Source organism: Mustelus asterias, chromosome 15 (assembly GCF_964213995.1).
Source record: "Mustelus asterias chromosome 15, sMusAst1.hap1.1, whole genome shotgun sequence".
NCBI classification, from domain to species: domain Eukaryota; kingdom Metazoa; phylum Chordata; class Chondrichthyes; order Carcharhiniformes; family Triakidae; genus Mustelus; species Mustelus asterias.
Window position 1 is genome coordinate 61,249,329 of NC_135815.1, and position 18,274 is coordinate 61,267,602.

Here is an 18,274-nt window from a genome sequence, read left to right on the forward strand (position 1 = left end):
TGGTTGTAGGGCAGGTGTTCAGCCACAAATCTCCGAGCAGGCTTGATCATTTGTGTGGGCAATGTTAGATGTGGAATGCAGCATTTCATTATGTAGTGTACTGGTTTTATATTGTGAACATTTCAATACTAAGCATCAGAATAATTTAACGAAGATTAAAAGGTATTGCTTTATAGCAATAAATCCCCATTTGAATCAATTAATAGGCTCACAAGCATTATGAAGAATAGAACTAACTCTTCTTATTTTATAGCCGGTTCAGGTTCCTTGCAAGGACCACAGACACCACAATCTACCAGCAGTTCAGTGACAGAAGGCGGAGATTTGAAGCCACCAACACCTGTATCAACACCACATGGACAAATGACACCTATTCAGGGGAACAGGTATGGAGAAAGCAAAACATCAAAACTATTTTGTTGATATTCCCAAATGGAGAATTGATTACTTTTGCCACGACAGAAAAGGTGGAACCATTATCTAACCTTTAGGCTGATCGTTAGAGATGTGCAGACAAATCAACTCATCAGTTAGAACTGCTAATGCCATTACAGTAGATTTTTTTATTTGTTCATGGAATGTGAGCATCACTAGCAACACCAGTATTTATTGCCCTTGAGGTGGCGGTCAGCTGTCTACTTTAACCACTGCAGTCATTGTGGTGTAGGTACTGTTGTACCTGTTAATTCTCAGATACTTTCGACCAGTTTGCTTACTCTAAGGTATTACCCCGGTGTCCTTATTTGCAAGATGGACAAAGGACAAACACAAGTAAAGGTTCAACAAGTTTATTAATAATAACACTATTAACCCTTAAATTACCCACATAAAACAAGAGGATACCCCAGCAGATTCAAGTATACTACCCGTAAAGATGGTTTGGTTGAACTGCAGGCCCGATTCTCTGAGTCCCTCTGGTCCACCGTCACGAAGGTGAGTCTCGATGGCAGCTTCTTCCTTCCTTCTCTGGTCAGTCTTCCGAATGGGCAAGGCCGTCTCCTTCGTCGAGCCTTCGCTCCAGTGTGTCTCAAAATGTGTCCCTTTATCCCCCAGCCTGCTTGCCTTACCAGAAACTTCTCTGGCTTCTGGCCAATGAGGTTCCAGGAGGGGGTTCCAATACCCAGTGGGTTTCTTGATGTCTGCCTGACAGGACACCAGGGTCCGCCCCCAGGTGTCCCACCTCCATGCTGTTGCTTACGTATAACTTATCAGATAAGGTATCTACAGGAACTCTTGATGACAGAAAGTCTGGCTCGATCTGGGCTTCTAACAATAGGCCGGTGCATTTCAATGAGGTGCAATGATCTCCTGCTAAGTATCAGTAGATTGTAACGACCTTTGATGGGTCAGGCGCAGACACGTTTGTGTATTTGTACAATTGGCCTGCTTGAGGTTTGACTGTGTTTGATTTTAATATGCCCAATTCTTTAATTTAGGATATCCAATTTTATCAGCCTTAAAACGAGGCCCTGTTTATATCACCACATTCCCTCCTCTTGATCCAATGAACGTCAGCAAACCAGATCTCACAATTCTCACCAAACCATCTTAACAAGCAAGTACCCCGAATCTGGGGTTGACAGTATCATCCCTAACCCACAATAATACCAACAAATTTAAATGAAGTGAAATAATTTTAAAAAACAATACGTCAATCGGGTATATACAAAACAAAGCAATAAACAGTACAAAATGACAAGTGACTATACATATTAAATATAGATGGGAGAGTATCAAGGCTCTTGATTGTAGAGCCTCTCCCGATGTCGGATGGCCCTTGTCGAGTCCGAGTTTTTGCAGAAATTCCTTCTTCCATCGGGTGTGGGGTGAACAACATATATCCGGGGTATCGTAGGCTGATCTTCTGGTCTTTGGTTGATGTGGTGTCTGTGGTTCGGTCTGAGACGAGGAGTCCCAGATAACAGAGAAGTATGTAGTTCATTCTGAGGAAGATCAAGGTAGCACCTGTTAATTCTTATTAATACCTGATTCTCTTTTCCTTTTCTTTACTAGAATGTCGTATGACTCTTTTTTTTAAAAACGAAGAAATAAGTAAAGGAATAATAAAGGCCCAATAGTGTCATACGAAGGGTTGGTCGGCAATCAGTGTTGATGGGGTTGAGTGGGGTAAGGAGTTTGCAGAGCGTGAAAATAAAATGTTGGGTCTGTGGCATGTGTCCTTGTTGTTGGAGGACTATGGCACAGTATAACAATAGATTCTTCACCCCACAACCAAACTGTGGTGTGTCGGAAAATTATGACGCAGTATAACGTGGGCAGATAAGAAACCCTTTTCAATTGGGTTATGCGTGGCGTGGATGGATAAAGCTATTTACAATCTGGACTGTGACGTCCTGATTCTTTCTTAGTGGAGGGAACCTATGTGGGCGGGCTTTGGCTGCCAGGTACCCACTGCTTTACCACCTCTGGTAGTGAGCGCCGGGTCAAACGGTTCTGGGAGTCCTGGTACCAGGGGCGCCACAGGGGGTAAGGTTTGCGGGTTCCCCATCCTTTCCGTCGGGGTCCCCAGGGCCGGGGTTTTATTCCTGAAGCCCTGTAAATTGGGGCAGGGACCGAGGTTGCGTGTGCTGTTCCTGGGGATACTGGGTGGGGGTTGATAACGTGGGGTACAGATTGTGGACTGTGGTTGAGGTCCGGTGCTGTGGGGTGAGGGTTGGGGCTTCCTTGTGACTCAAAGACTCCTTCCAGGGTGACATGGTATTGGTGAAAATTTTGCTGGGAGCCGAATGCCTTCATTTGGTTCACATGATAACACCCGGCTTTCTTGTGGTCTACCATGACCTTGTATACCGAGGGGCTGGCCTTATCTGCCACTGGATAGGGTCCGGCACATTTGGGGGACAAGAACGTTCGAGGCTGGAAGACTCTGAGCATTATCTGTTGCCCAACCTCACATTCGATGGGTTTTACCTTGCCATCAAAATAGGCCTTACTTTGCTGCTTCCGTTTGCCTATCTTAACGGCTGCAGCCTGTTGCGCAGCCTGTATGTTTTCTAGGATGGCTCTCACGGCATTTTCGTGGGTGAGGGCCGTGACTTCGGGCCCGGACAGATCGAGCCCGATTAAAGGTTCAATTCCTCGCATAGGTCGCCCGGTCATGAGGACATGGGGGGTGAATCCGGTGGAACCAGATACGGAATTGCGCACTATCATTAATATGAAGGGGAGGACTTTGTTCCAGGAGTGATTGTTCTGCTGAATGGTCTTACGGATCATATCTTTGAGGGTACGGTTCATCCTCTCTACTACACCGCTAGATTGGGGGTGGTAAGCAATGTGGAATTGTTGCTTCATCCCGAACAATTCCATTACGCGTTGCATTACCTGGGCAGTGAAGTGAGTGCCCTGGTCCGAGTCGATGCTGCGGGGAAGGCCCCACCTAGTGAATATGTGCTGCACTGGGATGTCAGCCGTGACCTTGGCTGTGTTAGTGCGGGTTGGAAAAGCTTCCACCCATTTACTAAAAGTGTCTACGATGACCAGGATGTATTTGTAACCTCCCACTCCGGGCGGTAGGGGACCAATATAGTCAATCTGGAGATTTGTCCAGGGACCTTCCACAGGGCGAGTATGCCTCAGTTCCCCTTTGTGGGCATATTTATCAGGATTGTTCTGTGCACGGATGATACAATTATCGACGTAATGCCGCACATCCTGTTCTAGGTTTGGCCACCAACACAATCCTTTGATTCGTTCACTTGTAGTTCCTGCCCCTTGATGGCCCTGGACATGGTGGGTTTGGAAAATGATTTGGTTACGGTCCCTGGTTGGGACCACATATAGGCCGTCCTTAAGGATAAGCCCATCCTGTACCGATATTGCGTCTCGCCATTTTTCAAAGGAGGCGGGGTTTGCCCCTTCCTGAATTTGTTTCAGGTCCTGGTCACTGCTCTGGGCTTGTTTTAGGTCTTCAACCTTGGTCTGGCAACAGTCACAGCTTCAATTCGCTCTGTAACTATTGGTAGCCAAAATTTCCCCTCTCTAGCACCCTGTTTGGCTAATTCATCCGCCCTTATGTTCCCAAGTGGGGAGGTGCGGTGGTGGGCCTTTACTTTAATTATGCCATACTCCCGGTCTTGGGCAGCCTGGAAGATAAATCTTAACAGTGGGGCTGATGGAAGAGGTTTCCCATCTGCAGATATGAATCCCCTTGCTTCCCATAGGGGCATGAAGTCTGTTAAACTGTTGCAGACATACGTACTATCGGAGTGTATGTCCGCGGTTGTGGGGAACAGGTCAGGATGGCTGACTACGTATGCTATCGCTGCCAATTCTGCAGCTTGTGCACTCATGTGTGCTGGAAGTTTTAAGGCTATCTCCCTCAGGGGCTTGCCTTCCTGGTCTTCCACGTATATCCCACACCCTGTCCTCCTGTTTCCCTCTTCCACCATGGATGACCCATCTACAAAAATGTTTAAACTGTCCTGAGCCTGGGTTTGGCTGATTCCCCTGGCTCCTCCCCCCTTTTGTTTTGGCAAAAATGGCCCCTTGGGGTCTTTTACTGCCGGAACCTGGCGTTCATGGGGCTCCCCGACGTAGGTTAGGTTGTCTGCCAGGAATGTGGGGACCCGGGTGTATTTGACCGCAATGTCTCGACCCTCCATGAGAGTGTCCACCGTGCAATACGGTTTTGACTAACCGTCCCATCTTTAATTCGGCCGTTCAGCAGTAGTTGTATGGGGGTGTGTTCTGTAAGTATAGTGAGGGGGTTCAAGCTGACTATGTAGTTAAAGCGGTGCACTGCCCAGAAAACTGATAATAAGGGGGTTTCGCGCACAGAAAAACTTTGTTCAACCGGAGTTAGTATGCGGGAAGCGTAAGCAATTGGGCCGAGTCGTCCGTGCCGTTCTTGGAGGAGCACGGCAGCTAGTGTGCTGTCAGTGGCCGCTACTTCAAGGGCAAAGGGGAGTTTAGGGTTGGGTACCTGTCAGGCAGGGGCTTGTGCAAGGGATTGTTTGAGGTCTGAGACTGCTTGTGTGTGTCGCACAGTCCAGACCCACGGGGTGTTTTTCTGCGTATCTGCCAGTGGCCACCTCGACTGGGGATTGACAGGTGGTTGGCATTTGCCAAATGCAACAGTTAGCGGGGTCAAACGATAGGTTGCATTTCCTCATCAGATCGGACCCTAGAATGTGCTCTGCCTCTGGGTAGAGTTTAACCAAGATAGCTGGGTGATGACATATTATATTACCCAGTCGAAATTCTAATGGGTCTATTTCCAAGCCTTCCTGTAAATGTCCCGTAAAGCCACTTAACATTATTGTTTTCCTGGTAGGCCAAGTGCAGCGGAGGTCACGGGATGTGTTAAGAGTGGTACGGGATCCCCCTGTGTCCCATAGGAACTCGATGGGGCGGCCTCCTACTTTGCCTTTTACAAGGGGTCTCCCTACACTATCCCATTCAGTGTTGCAAACCCAAGTTGGGGAGGTCTGACACAGTCATGCTTCCAGTCCGGAGTCTAATTAGGGGTAGAGGCTGAAAGGGGTGTCGGAGGCATCCACCGGGGTTGTGATGCATTGTCTGGCAGGTCCTTCTAATGACATAGGTCGGGGTTCTCCTCTGTGAAATCGTTGGGGCGGTCGTGGGGTCTGGCTGGGCGGGGCTCTACATTCCCTGGCAAAATGGCCGATCTGGCCACAGTCGTAACACTGCGTTTGTGGGGTTGGATATCTGGAAGTGGCTTTGTCTTGTTCCCTGTACCTGGGGTTGGGGATATATCAGGGTTCTGCGTGGGGCTGCGGTTTTCTGTATCGATGATTGGCAGGGGTATATGGGGGTGGGTACCCTGAGTTTCCCTGTCCCCTGTTTCCACCTTCCCCTTCGTTACGCCAAACTGGGGCTGGGTCTGTGTGGATTGGGTTCATCTTTCCGTGTTTTGTGGGCTTGGAGGTGTCTGTTTGTCTGACTTCCCGTTCCCACACACGAGTCATTTTGCGGATGGCCCAGGCTTGTGTGTGTGTATTATCATCGGGATCAAAATTCTCACAGGCTTTCCGACTCCCCTCGGTGGCGTGTGCTATCAGGGTCCAGATCCATGTGGGCTGGTGGTGTGCATTTAATTGGCCGAAAACGGCAACAAATTGGTTCCATAGTCGGCCAGCATAGGCTGTCAGGTGCTCCCCTCTCTTTTGTTGGCAGTTGTTTAAGCCTTGTACCGGGTCATCCCTATTGTAGCCTATGGCGGCCAGAACGGCCGCCTTCGTTTCTGGTAGGGTTCCCCCGGCCACGTTCTGGGGTTCGGGTAGGGCGGAACGGATGGCAGGACCTAAACATAACAGAATAAGTTTAACCTCTTCTGCCTCTTCTAGGCCGTTTAAAACACGATATTGGGTGACCTGGTCAAAGAGAGCATGTGGATCCCTGGAGGGTTCAAATACTCCAATCACTTTAGCTATGTCAGTGAGCTGTGTCATGGTGTATGGAGTTACACAAGTCACATTGTGGTTCTGTCCGTCCTGTCGTTGGGTGGTGACCGGATTCATCGGTACAGGAACCGGATTAGTGACTGGGCTTATTGGGATGGTAAAAGGACTAGGAGCTGAGGCTGAGTTTCCCCAGATGGGGGCCGGATTAGGTTGTGCCGTTGGTTCCACTACCGGGAAGGGAGGTGGGTGTCCCCATTCGGCAGTGACGCTAGCTGTTGCATAATGGCAGGCATCCTCTTCTAAATCCCCCCACTCTATCCCTGGGTCACTGTCCCCTGTTTTGGTCGTGTATGCACACATTACACTCCTTTTTATGGCTAGTTGTGCTTTTAAATCTTCAATCTCGCGCAGGCATTTGGAGTGGTCTGTTGCGCGGGCTGTATTTACTTTTCCTGCTTGGTGCAAAACTTTTACTGCAGCCTGTAGGTCGCTGCATTTACGTTTAACTTCCTCTACCTGTTGCAGCGCAGCCTCTCTCTCACGGACAGCACGCCGTGCCCTTTGGCAGGCTTTATCACATTGAGCCTGGAATTGGCTCATGTGTATCATATTGATTTGGTTCCTTTCCTCTCGTGTGTTTACCTCCGCTTCCAATTGTTGTATGCGCGCGGTCTTCCATCGGGCGAACTTAAATGTGAGGATGGTTAGGTACACTATCATAAGTAGGATTCCTATTACGGCCAGTTGTGACAGAATGCGGACCCATGGGTGGATTTGTACATTTGAACCCCAATCCCAGAGGTCCTCCCATTCAGCATGACTGGCCATAATTATTTCCTCTTGGGATTCGTCACTTGAGTATAGGTAAGGGATCGGGGTAGGGGTCCGGTTTTCACTAAATTCCCTCCTATAGATTTTACCCAAATTCCCTAGACTGTTCTAGTTCTAACTACACAGTTTGTCCACCTTGTGTTACAGACACCGGGTTTATGGCCCAATTTACTGGTTGAATCTGTATTAGACCTTCACTCACTTAGACTGGCCGTCACGTGGGGCAGCTGCCCTCTTAATTCAGGCTCAGACGGAGTGTTGGAGAATACCGGGTTGAAGGTTCGACTTCGGAGCAACGTATCACTTCTTATCGAAGTCCCACCTGGGGTGCCACTGTAGTATCTGTTAATTCTCAGATACTTTCAACCAGTTTGCTTACTCTAAGTTTTTACCCCAGTGTTCTTATTTGCAAGATGGACAAAGGACAAACACAAGTAAAGGTTCAACAAGTTTATTAATAATAACACTATTAACCCTTAAATTACCCACATAAAACAAGAGGATACCCCAGATTCAAGTATACTACCCGTAAAGATGGTTTGGTTGAACTGCAGTACATACACAGTGCTGTTAGGGATGGTGTTTCAGGATTTTAATGCAGTGGCAGTGAAGGAAAAGCAATATTGTTCCAAGTTAAGATGGTATGCAAATTGGAGGAGAACTTGTATGTTGTGGTGTTCCCTTGTGTCTGCTATTGAAGGAGCCTTAGTGAGTTGCTACATTTCAGTGGTACACACCAGTCATTGTGCACCAGTGGCAGGTGTTGGGAAACTAGGACTGGTCCAATTAAGTTTCTGGTCAGTGGTAACCCTCAAGATGACAATGGTAATCCCATTGAAAGTTCAGAGAAAATGGTTAGATTCTCTTTTATTGGAGGTGGTCATTGCCTGTCACTTGTGTGGCATGGAATATTACTAGCTCAAGCTTGAATGTTGCCTTGGTCTTGCTGCATATGGGCACAGACTGCTTCATTATCTGAATAGTTGCAAAAGTAACTGAACACTCTGCAGTCAACAGTGGATATCCCCATTTATGACCTTCTGATGGAGGAAATAACATTGATGAAATAGTTGTACGTAGTTGAGCCGAGAACACTGCCATGAGAAAGTCCTCGAGCAACATTTTGCGACTGAGCTGATTGACCTCCAACAGGCACAACCATTTTCCTTTGTGCTGGGTATGATTCCAACCAGTGGAGAGTTTTCCTCCCGATTTCCATTGACTTCCATTTTACTCAGATTCCCTGATACTATACTTTGTTAAAGGCTGCCTTGATGTCAAGGGCACTCACTTTCACATCACCTCTGGAATCCAGACCTTTTATCCAAGTTTGAACCCAAGGCTGCAATGAGATCTGGAACCAAATGGTCATGGCCAAACCCAAACTGAGCACTGGTGAGCTGTGCAGGGGTGTGAAGGATTACCGTTTATTTAAATCAGAGATTGGGACGCCCTTTCAAATGGAAATCCAGGCAATGCTGGCTTTCTTAGGCCCCTCCCCTCCAGCCGACTGTCTCGCCTCCTCTTTGAAAGTGCTGATCAATGTGGTGAGAAAAGCCATCTGTGCAGCCTGTGAACTTCACACTGGTTTTCTTGCCTGAACCAACATTTTGTGCATTTTTGGGAAGATTCTGACCACACATTCTAATTGGGATTTCAATGACACCCTATTATAGAAAGGATATTATTAAACGAGAAAGAGTGCAGAAAAGATTTACTCGGATGATACCGGGACTTGATGGTTTGAGATATTGAAGAGGCTGGATAGACTGGGACTTTTTTTCTCTGGAGTTTGGAGGCTGAGGGGTGATCTTTAGAGAGGTCTATAAAAGAATGAGGGGCATAGATCAACTGGGCCGTCAATATTTTTTCCCAAAGGGAGGGGAGTCTAAAACTAGAGGGCATAGGTTTAAGGTGAGAGGGGAGAGATACAAAATGGTCCAGAGGGGCAATTATTTCACACACAGAATGGTGAGTGTCTGGAACAAGCTGCCATGGGTAATAGTAGAGGTGGGTACAATTTTGTCTTTTAAAAAGCATTTAGACAGTTACATGGGTAAGATGGGTATAGAAGGATATGGGCCAAATGTGGACAATTGGGACTAGCTTAGGGGTTAAAAAAAGGGGCGGCATGGACAAGTTGGGTCGAAGGGCCTGTTTCCATGCTGTAAACCTCCATGACTCTATGACAAATGGTCAACATTTAAAATTGACATTAAGAGTGAGGAGCAAAGTTGGGCTAATTTAATTAAACAAAGAATGCTTTGCCACTAGTTAGTAAATTGTATTAGTTTGTAAAAACAGTATAGAAGGGAAGAAGAGAGTAGATAGGGGTAAGAGGAAATCAAAGCTGTATTTAGTCATTAGCAAATACCATTAGCTTTCGGAGCGCTCCAAAAGCTAATGGTGTTTGCTACCAAATAAACCTGTTGGACTTGAACCTGGTGTTGTTAAAACTCGTAATGTGTTCACCCCAGTCCAATGCCGGCATCTCCACATCATTTAGTCATTAGCAGCATAACTGAGCTGCAATTTTCTGAAAGAAAAAGACCCAATCCAACAAGGCTTGCATTGACTGAATCTGGAGCACTAAATGGTTTATTCAAAGAATCATCTATGTAATACAAATCTTTTGTCTCCTAACTTGCTGTCATTTTTTTCTATTATAAATTCCTATGTGCATATTTATAGTAGAAACTGATGCCGTAAATTCGTCAAATTGTAATTAGTTTTTTTTAAAATCTGAATTGACTAAATATATGAGTTAAACCTGGCAAGCCAAAAATTTTATGTAACAGGTAAGCCTAAATATTAGAACATCCAAAAGTCATTGAAGTGTAGACTGACTATTAAAGTACCTTTTGCACACTTCACTTGGCAGGTTGGAGATATTTTGCTACCCTGTGCAAGATAGCATGGCAAATGTAGTGTACATATAGAGTCATAGAGGTTTACAGCATGGAAACAGGCCCTTCGGCCCAACTTGTCCATGCCGCCCCTTTTTTTTTTAACCCCTAAGCTAATCCCAATTGCCCACATTTGGCCCATATCCCTCTATACCCATCTTACCGATCTAACTATCTAAATACTTTTTAAAAGACAAAATTGTACCCGCCTCTACTACTACTTCTGGCAGCTTGTTCCAAAAACTCACCACCCTCTGTGTGAAAAAATTGCCCCTCTGGACACTTTTGTATCTCTCCTCTCTCACTTAAACCTATGCCATCTAGTTTTAGACTCCCCTACCTTTGGGAAAAGATATTGACTATCTACCTGATCTGTGCCCCTCATTATTTTATAAACCTCTATAAGATCACCCCTCAGCCTCCTACGCTCCAGAGAAAAAAGTCCCAGTCTATCCAGCCTCTTCTCATAACTCAATCATCAAGTCCCGGTAGCATCCTAGTAAATCTTTTCTGCACTCTTTCTAGTTTAATAATATCCTTTCTATAATAGGTTGACCAGTATTGCACACAGTATTCCAAATGTGGCCTTACCAATGTCTTGTACAACTTCAACAAGACATTCCAACTCTTGTATTCAATGTTCTGACCGATGAAACCAAGCATGCCGAATGCCTTCTTCACCACTCTGTCCACCTGTGACTCCACTTTCAAGGAGCTATGAACATGTACCCCTAGATCTCTTTGTTCTGTAACTCTCCCCAAGGCCCTACCATTAACTGAGTAAGTCCTGCCCTGGTTCAATCTACCAAAATGCATCACCTCGCATTTGTCTAAATTAAACTCCATCTGCCATTCGTCAGCCCACTGGCCCAATTGATCAAGATCCCGTTGCAATTGGAGATAACTTTCTTCACTGTCCACTATGCCACCAATCTTAGTGTCATCTGCAAACTTACTAACCATGCCCCCTATATTCTCATCCAAATCATTAATGTAAATGACAAATAACAATGGACCCAGCACTGATCCCTGAGGCACAGCGCTGATCACAGGCCTCCAGTTTGAAAAACATCTCTCTACAACCACCCTCTGGCTTCGGTCAAGGAGCCAATTTTGTATCCATTTAGATACCTCATTCTGGATCCCGTGAGATTTAGCCTTATGCAACATGCGGTACCTTGTCAAAGGCCTTGCTAAAGTCCATGTCGACAACATCAACTTCACTGCCCTCATCTACCTTCTTTGTTACCCCTTCAAAAAACTCAATCAAATTTGTGAGACATGATTTTCCACTCACAAAGCCATGCTGACTGTCCCTAATCAGTACTTGCGTCTCTAAATGCCTGTAGATCCTGTCTCTCAAAATACCTTCCAACAATTTACCCACCACAGATGTGAGGCTCACTGGCCTGTAGTTCCCAGGGTTTTCCCTGCAGCCCTTTTTAAACAAAGGCACAACATTTGCCACTCTCCAATCTTCAGGCACCCATGACTACCGATGATTCAAATATCTCGGCTAGGGGACCCGCAATTTCCTTCCTAGCCTCCCACAATGTCCTGGGATACACTTCATCAGGTCCCGGGGATTTATCTACCTTGATGCGCTTTATGACTTCCAGCACCTCCTTCTCTGTAATATGTACACTCCTCAAGACATCACTATTTATTTCCCCAAGTTCCCCAACATCCATGCTTTTCTCAACAGTAAATACTGATGAGAAATATTCATTTAGGATCTCACCATCTCTTGTGGATCCGCACATAGATCACCTTGTTGAGCCTTAAGAGGCCCTACTCTCTCCCTTGTTACTCTTTTGTATTTGTTGAAGCTCTTTGGATTCTCCTTTGCCTTATCTGCCAAAACAATCTTGTGTCCCCTTTTTGCCCCCCTGATTTCTCTCTTAACTCTACTCCTACACCCCCTATACTCTTCAAGGGATTCACTTGATCCCAGCTGCCTATGCGTGTCATGTGCCTCTTTCTTCTTCTTGACCAGGGCCTCAATATGCCGAGTCATCCAAGGTTCCCTACTTCTGCCAGCCTTGCCCTTCACTCTGAGAGGAATGAGTTTACACTGAACCCTGGTTAACACACTTTTGAAAGCGTGCCACTTACCAGAAGTCCCTTAGCCTTCCCATAGACTCCCCCAATTAACTTTTGAAAGTTCCTGCCTGATACCATCAAAATTAGCCTTGCCCCAATTTAGAATTTTAACTTTTGGGCCAGACCTATCATTCTCCATAGCTATCTTAAAACCAATAGAATTATGGTCACTGGTCCCAAAGTGATCCCTCACTAACACTTCTGTCACCTGTCCTTCCTTATTTCCCAAGAGGAGGTCAAGTTTTGCCCCCTCGCTGGTCGGGCCATTCACATACTGAATGAGAAATTCCTCCTGAATACACTCAACAAATTTCTCTCCTCCATCCAAGTCTCTAATACTATGGCTGCCCCAGTCAATGTTGGGAAAGTTAAAATCTCCGACTATTACCACCCTATTTTTCTTGGAGCTATCTGTAATCTCCTTGCATATTTGCTCCTCAATTTCCCGCCGACTATTTGGGGGCCTATAGTACAACCCTATCAAAGTGATTTCCCCCTTCTTATTTCTCAATTCCAGCCATATAGACTCAGTGGCCGAACCCTCGGATATATCCCCTCTCAGTACTGCCGTGATGCTTTCCCTAATCAAAAGTGCAACTCCCCTTCCTCTCTTAGTTCTATCTTTCCTATAGCATCTGTACCCTGGAACATTGAGCTGCCAGTCCTGTCCCTCCCTTAGTTATGCTTCAGTAAACATGAAACATGGCGAATCGAATACAATACAATCAAATTAAATAATGCTGTCCTGCTACCTTATTTAAAAAATATTTTCTACTCTAAAATGTTGATGAGTAGTGCCCTAGCATGTTATGCCCAATCAACATCCATAGGCAACTTCCTTTTAAAGCTTGACCATCATGGTTTGTGACGTTTGTCATCTCTCAGTACTAATTGGAGCAGTACTGTTGGACTTTGATTGTTTGTGTGTGTGGCCCCTATATTGGTGGGGTAACTGGATCCCTTCTATAATACAAGTCAAATGATCTCTCAGCAAGCAGGCTGTCTCTATCTAATTGATAAGCTGTGTCACAACATTTTTTTCATTTCCTTGGGGCATTAATAACTGACTCCAACAAACTTAGGGTGTCATTAGGCAGAATGTCAGGGCAGGCCAATTCCAGCTGTTGTTTATCACTAGCTAATATCCAGTATGTTACAAGTTATTCTCACTATTATCTTTTATGTCTGCTGATCGTGTCCAGTCAATCAACTTCAGTTGAAAAGGTTGAATAGTCTTGGGACCTTGAACCTTTCCACAGTTTCAATCAAAACTACAGAGTAATTGCCCAACACAATACATAGTTCCATCAGAATTAATAAGAGTTCTATATTTTTGCCATATCATTGTCCCTATTTTCTGCACATTAGTTCCATTTAGTGTTTTGACTGAGTACCCAAATGCAGGCTGTAAAACTGGCCTAATTGAACGAAGCTCATTTGAGTTTCAAGTTCCATGTGGGTCTCACTTGGGAGCACCCTTAAGAAAACAGGAATGCAACTGGTTGAAGTAGTAGACTGGTTTGTGATTGACCATAAGAATATAGAAAAGGACAAAAAGAGTAGGCCATTCAGCTCCTCAAACCTGTTCTACCATTCCCTTCGATCATGGCAGATCCCTTGGAGGAGGCGGTGGTGTAGTCCCTGGACTAGTAATCCAGAGACCCTGGGTAATGCTCTGGGAACCTGTGTTCGAAACCCACCATGGCAGATGGTGAAACTTGAATTCAATAAAAATCCGGAATTAAGAGACTAACGTCCATTGTTGATAGTCGTAAAAAGCCCATCTGGTTCAAGAATGTCCTTTGAGAAAGGAAATCTTCCATCCTTACCTGGCCTGGCCTACCTGTGACTCCATATCCATAGCAATGTGAATGACTTTTGACTGCCCTCTGAAATGGCCTAGCAAGTCACTCAGTTCAGGGCAGTTTGGGATCGGCAATAAATGTTGGCCCAGCCAGTGAAACCCACATTCCCTGAACAAATAATCTTAATTCCATGTATTTGCCTCGGTTCCATAACTCTTAATCTATCTCCGTTTTGAAGTTCTCAATTAACCTAAACTCAAAGGCTTTCTGGCGACGAGAGATACAGATTTCTGTTATCTTTCGTGGAAAAAAGTGCCTCTTACAGTCTCACCATGAAGGAAATGGTTTCTAACCATCTACTCTTTTCATTCCTGTAATTGTCTTAAACACTTCACGTAGATCATCCCTTAAGAGAATACCACTCTGAACCCTGTAACCTGCTCATATAATTAGCCTCAGTATCATTCTGATGAATCTGTGGTGCACCCATCCAAATGGAATGTAACGTTCCTGAGGTGTGCTGCCCAAGCTGAGCACAGTACTCTAAAGGGGGGAGTGGGGCAGGTGGGGGGGAGCTTTATAAATGATTCGAAACGTTGGAAATAAAAACAGTATTTTAATTGAACTTGTTTGTCTGAAATTATTGAGCTGTATCAGTTTACAGTTATCAGCTTCTCTATTTTTAACCTGAACAGGAATAATGCAGTCAGTGTGCAGGATCCTTTCTCGGATGTTAGCGACCCAGCTTTCCAGAAATGGGGTTCAATGACGCCGAATACACCGTACCAACCGAGCATGAATATGCCTGAAATGATGAGCCGAATGTCATATGAACCTAATAAGGATCCCTTTGGTGGTATGAGAAAAGGTAGCTAATATTTATTAAAAAGAACCTTTTCCAGCTTGCCCTTGACCTCGAGCACTTTCATAAATACAGCTATTGCTCTGTACATTGCACTTCAAAAAATAATTGCAATATATATAAACACTCTCATGGTAATGCATCAGGGATTGAATGAATAAGACCCTCCACAGTTCTTGCACATTCTCCCCGTGTCTGCGTGGGTTCCCTCCGAGTGCTCCGGTTTCCTCGCACAGTCCAAAGATGTGTGGGTTAGGTTGATTAGCCATGATAAATTGCCCCTTAGTGTCAGGGAGACTAGCAGGGTAAATATGCTGGGTTACACAGATAGGGCCTGGGTGGGATTGTTGTCAATGCAGACTCGATGGACGAAATGGCCTCCTTCTGCACTGTAGGGATTCTATGGTTCTAAATCAATACAATGAAACGAGCAAGATCAGTTGTTATTTGTTCCTGTGATAGTTGGTGTATCCTATACAACTTAAGATCGAAAACCACAAAGGAACTAATTTAAGCTGCTGTAGTAATCAACATAATCATGACTTAAGCTGGTAACAGTTCTGCCTGTTCTGCAACTATTCGATGTATCAGATATCCATTTATTTTATATGGAGGCAAATTAGCAGAAATTGTTTATAGTCAATTTCACATGAGCAGGAATTCGAAATTAGTACTTCTGCCATAATGATCTGTTTTTAAACTTACTTTACCTATTTCACCATAGTGCCTGGAAGTAATGACCCTTTTATGCCTCCTGGAGTAATGCCAAACAGTGGGATCCAAGATCTGTACAACCGTACTCCATCAGGAGGAATGGCTAACTTGAATATGAATCAACGGCAGCAGTTTGCTTATGGATCTGGCTACGAAAGAAGGTAAATCCCGGTGATGAATTTTTTAATCAAAGTAATAGTGAATTTTTCAAATTTGACAAAGTGGGGTATGCCAAAGCTCAGAATGAAACTCATGTAAGCAACAGGAATTCTATTTTTTAAATTCATTCTCTCAATCTGCACATCATTGATAAGACCAACATTTATTGCTTTCCCTAGTCGATATGAGAACTTGGTGGTGGGCTTTCATCTTGAACCATTGCAGCCTGCATGGTGAAGGTGCTCCCACAATGCTGCTGTGCAGGAATTTCCAGGATTTGGACCCAAAAACTTTGAAACAACAACAAATGTATGTTCAGTTCAGGATGGTGTGTGCACAGAGCTTGGGGGTGACAGTGTTCACCCATGCATCTATTGCGTTTGAGTGGTGTTGTCAAAGAACCCTTGATGAGTTGTAGATGATGCACATTGCACTCACAGGAGACCAGTGGTGGCTAATTGATGAAGCAGACTACTTCGTCTTCAATAGTGAAGAGTTGCTTGAATGTTATTTTAGCTACGTACCTTCAGGCAAGTGGAAAATAATCCATCACACTCCACATGTGCCTTGTAGATCATGGAGAGAGTATGCTAAGTCAGGAGGTGAGCTGCAAAATACCCAGCCTCGCACATGCTTTAGTAGACAAGCATTTTTTGTGACTGGCCTAGTTCAGTTTCTGGTCTGTAATGACCTCAGGATGTTGCTGATGAAGGTTCACTGATGCTAATGCAATTGAATGTAATCAAAGGTGGTGGAAAATGGTCACTGCCCGACACTTGTGTGGTTTGATTACTGGACACTTGGCACTTATTAGCTCAAGCCTGGATGTTGTCCAGTTCTTGATGCATGAGAAGATTTTATCTGAGGCATACAAATCAGCAAACAGGATTGTTACAGTGCAGAAAAAGGCAATTTGGCCCATCATGTCTACACTGGCTCTCCAAACGAGCATCTTGGCTTAGTGCCATTCCCTTACCTTTTCTCCATATCCCTGCACATTGTTTCTATTCAAATAATCATTTAATGCCCTCTTAAAAGCCTTGATTGAACCTGCTCCAGAACACTTCCAGGTAGTGTATTCTAGACTTGAACCACTTGTGTAAAAAAAGTTATTTCTCACATTGCATTTGCTTCTTTTGCAAATCACTAAGTCTTGTGCCCTATCATTCTTGATCCTTTTATGTGAGGGAGCAGTTTCTCCCCATCTACTCTGCCCAGCCCCCTCATGATTTTGAATATCTCTATCAAATCTCCTCTTGGCCGCTTTCTTTCTAAAGAGAACAGTTCCAACCTCGCCAATCTATCTTCATTACTGAAGTTTCTCATTCCTGTAACCATTCTTGTAAACCTCTCCTGCACCATCTCCAACGCGTTCACATCCTTCTGTAGCGTGGCACCCAGAATGGAGACAGTACTCCAGCTGAGGTCTAACTCGTGTCTTGTGTAAGTTCAGCATTACCTGTGAACTTTCCCTTCCATCTTGACTCCCCTCTGTTATTCAGTTCCCTTGGTTTGTCCCAACACAACTCCACCCCTCCCCCACATGGCCACTGTTTTGTTGTTCAGTTTTGCTCCCATTGAATTCTCCTATTAACACATTCTGCTATCTTCCCTCTGCCACTATTAACACTCCTCAGTCCCTAATGGCACTATTAACAGCCCTTTTGCCTCATGTCCATGACATCTTTGTCAATCTCTCCTTAGCTCTGACCTATCTCTGATTTTCCATTCTGTCCCATCCCCTCTCCAATATAACATTTCTATTCTTGTTTAGTTCTGTGGAAAGGTCATATGGGCCAGAACTTTACCGTCCCGCCCGCCAGGGGAATTGGAGCAGGTGAGAGGCGACCATGGAAAGGTCTATTGATCTTGGGCGGGATTTTACGATTTTGGGACGAGCAAGGCCGTAAAATCCCTGCCATAGACTTAAAACATTTCTTTGTTTCTCTCTCCATGGATGCTGCCAAGCATACTTGTTTATCCAGCATTTTCTGTATTTATTTCCTCCTTGCTCTTGCACCCTAAGTCCCAATTGATAATGCCCTGAATACTATATGCTTTATTAACTGCTCTTTCCTGCTGTCCTGCCACATTCAATGAACTATACATATATACATCCAGGTCCCTCTGCTCCTGCACCTCCTTAAGAGTTTTACCCCTTGTTTTATATTGTCTCTCCATGTTCTTCCGACCAAAATGAATCACCTCACATTTCTCTACATTGAACTTTATCTGCCACCTATCTACCAACTCCACAAACTTCTCTGTGTCCTTTTGAAGTTCTACACTGGCCTCTTCACAGATTACAATACTTCCAAGTTCTGTATGATTCACAAACTTTGAAATTGTCCTCTGCACACCAAGATCCAGAATTCTAGATTATTAATATATATTAGGGGCAGGTGTGACCTGTACACACAAAACGGGTGGCACTTGAATCCCAGGGGGACCAATATCCTGGCGGGAAGGTTGGCTAAGGCTACTGGGGAGAGTTTAAGCTAGATAGGT

The 18,274-nt window shown here is 44.8% G+C and overlaps 1 protein-coding gene across 4 annotated transcripts in view; it reads left to right on the plus strand.

Moving 5' to 3' along the window:
• Positions 1–18,274, plus strand: part of LOC144504532 (AT-rich interactive domain-containing protein 1B-like) — a 602,681-nt gene that overhangs the window by 544,323 nt on the left and 40,084 nt on the right. For all 4 annotated transcript variants that reach the window (XM_078229967.1, XM_078229969.1, XM_078229968.1 and 1 more), the window contains 3 exons: positions 254–386; positions 14,727–14,899; positions 15,618–15,768. In XM_078229967.1, coding sequence (XP_078086093.1) covers positions 254–386; positions 14,727–14,899; positions 15,618–15,768 — 457 coding nt within the window. The remainder of the gene's footprint in view (positions 1–253; positions 387–14,726; positions 14,900–15,617; positions 15,769–18,274) is intronic.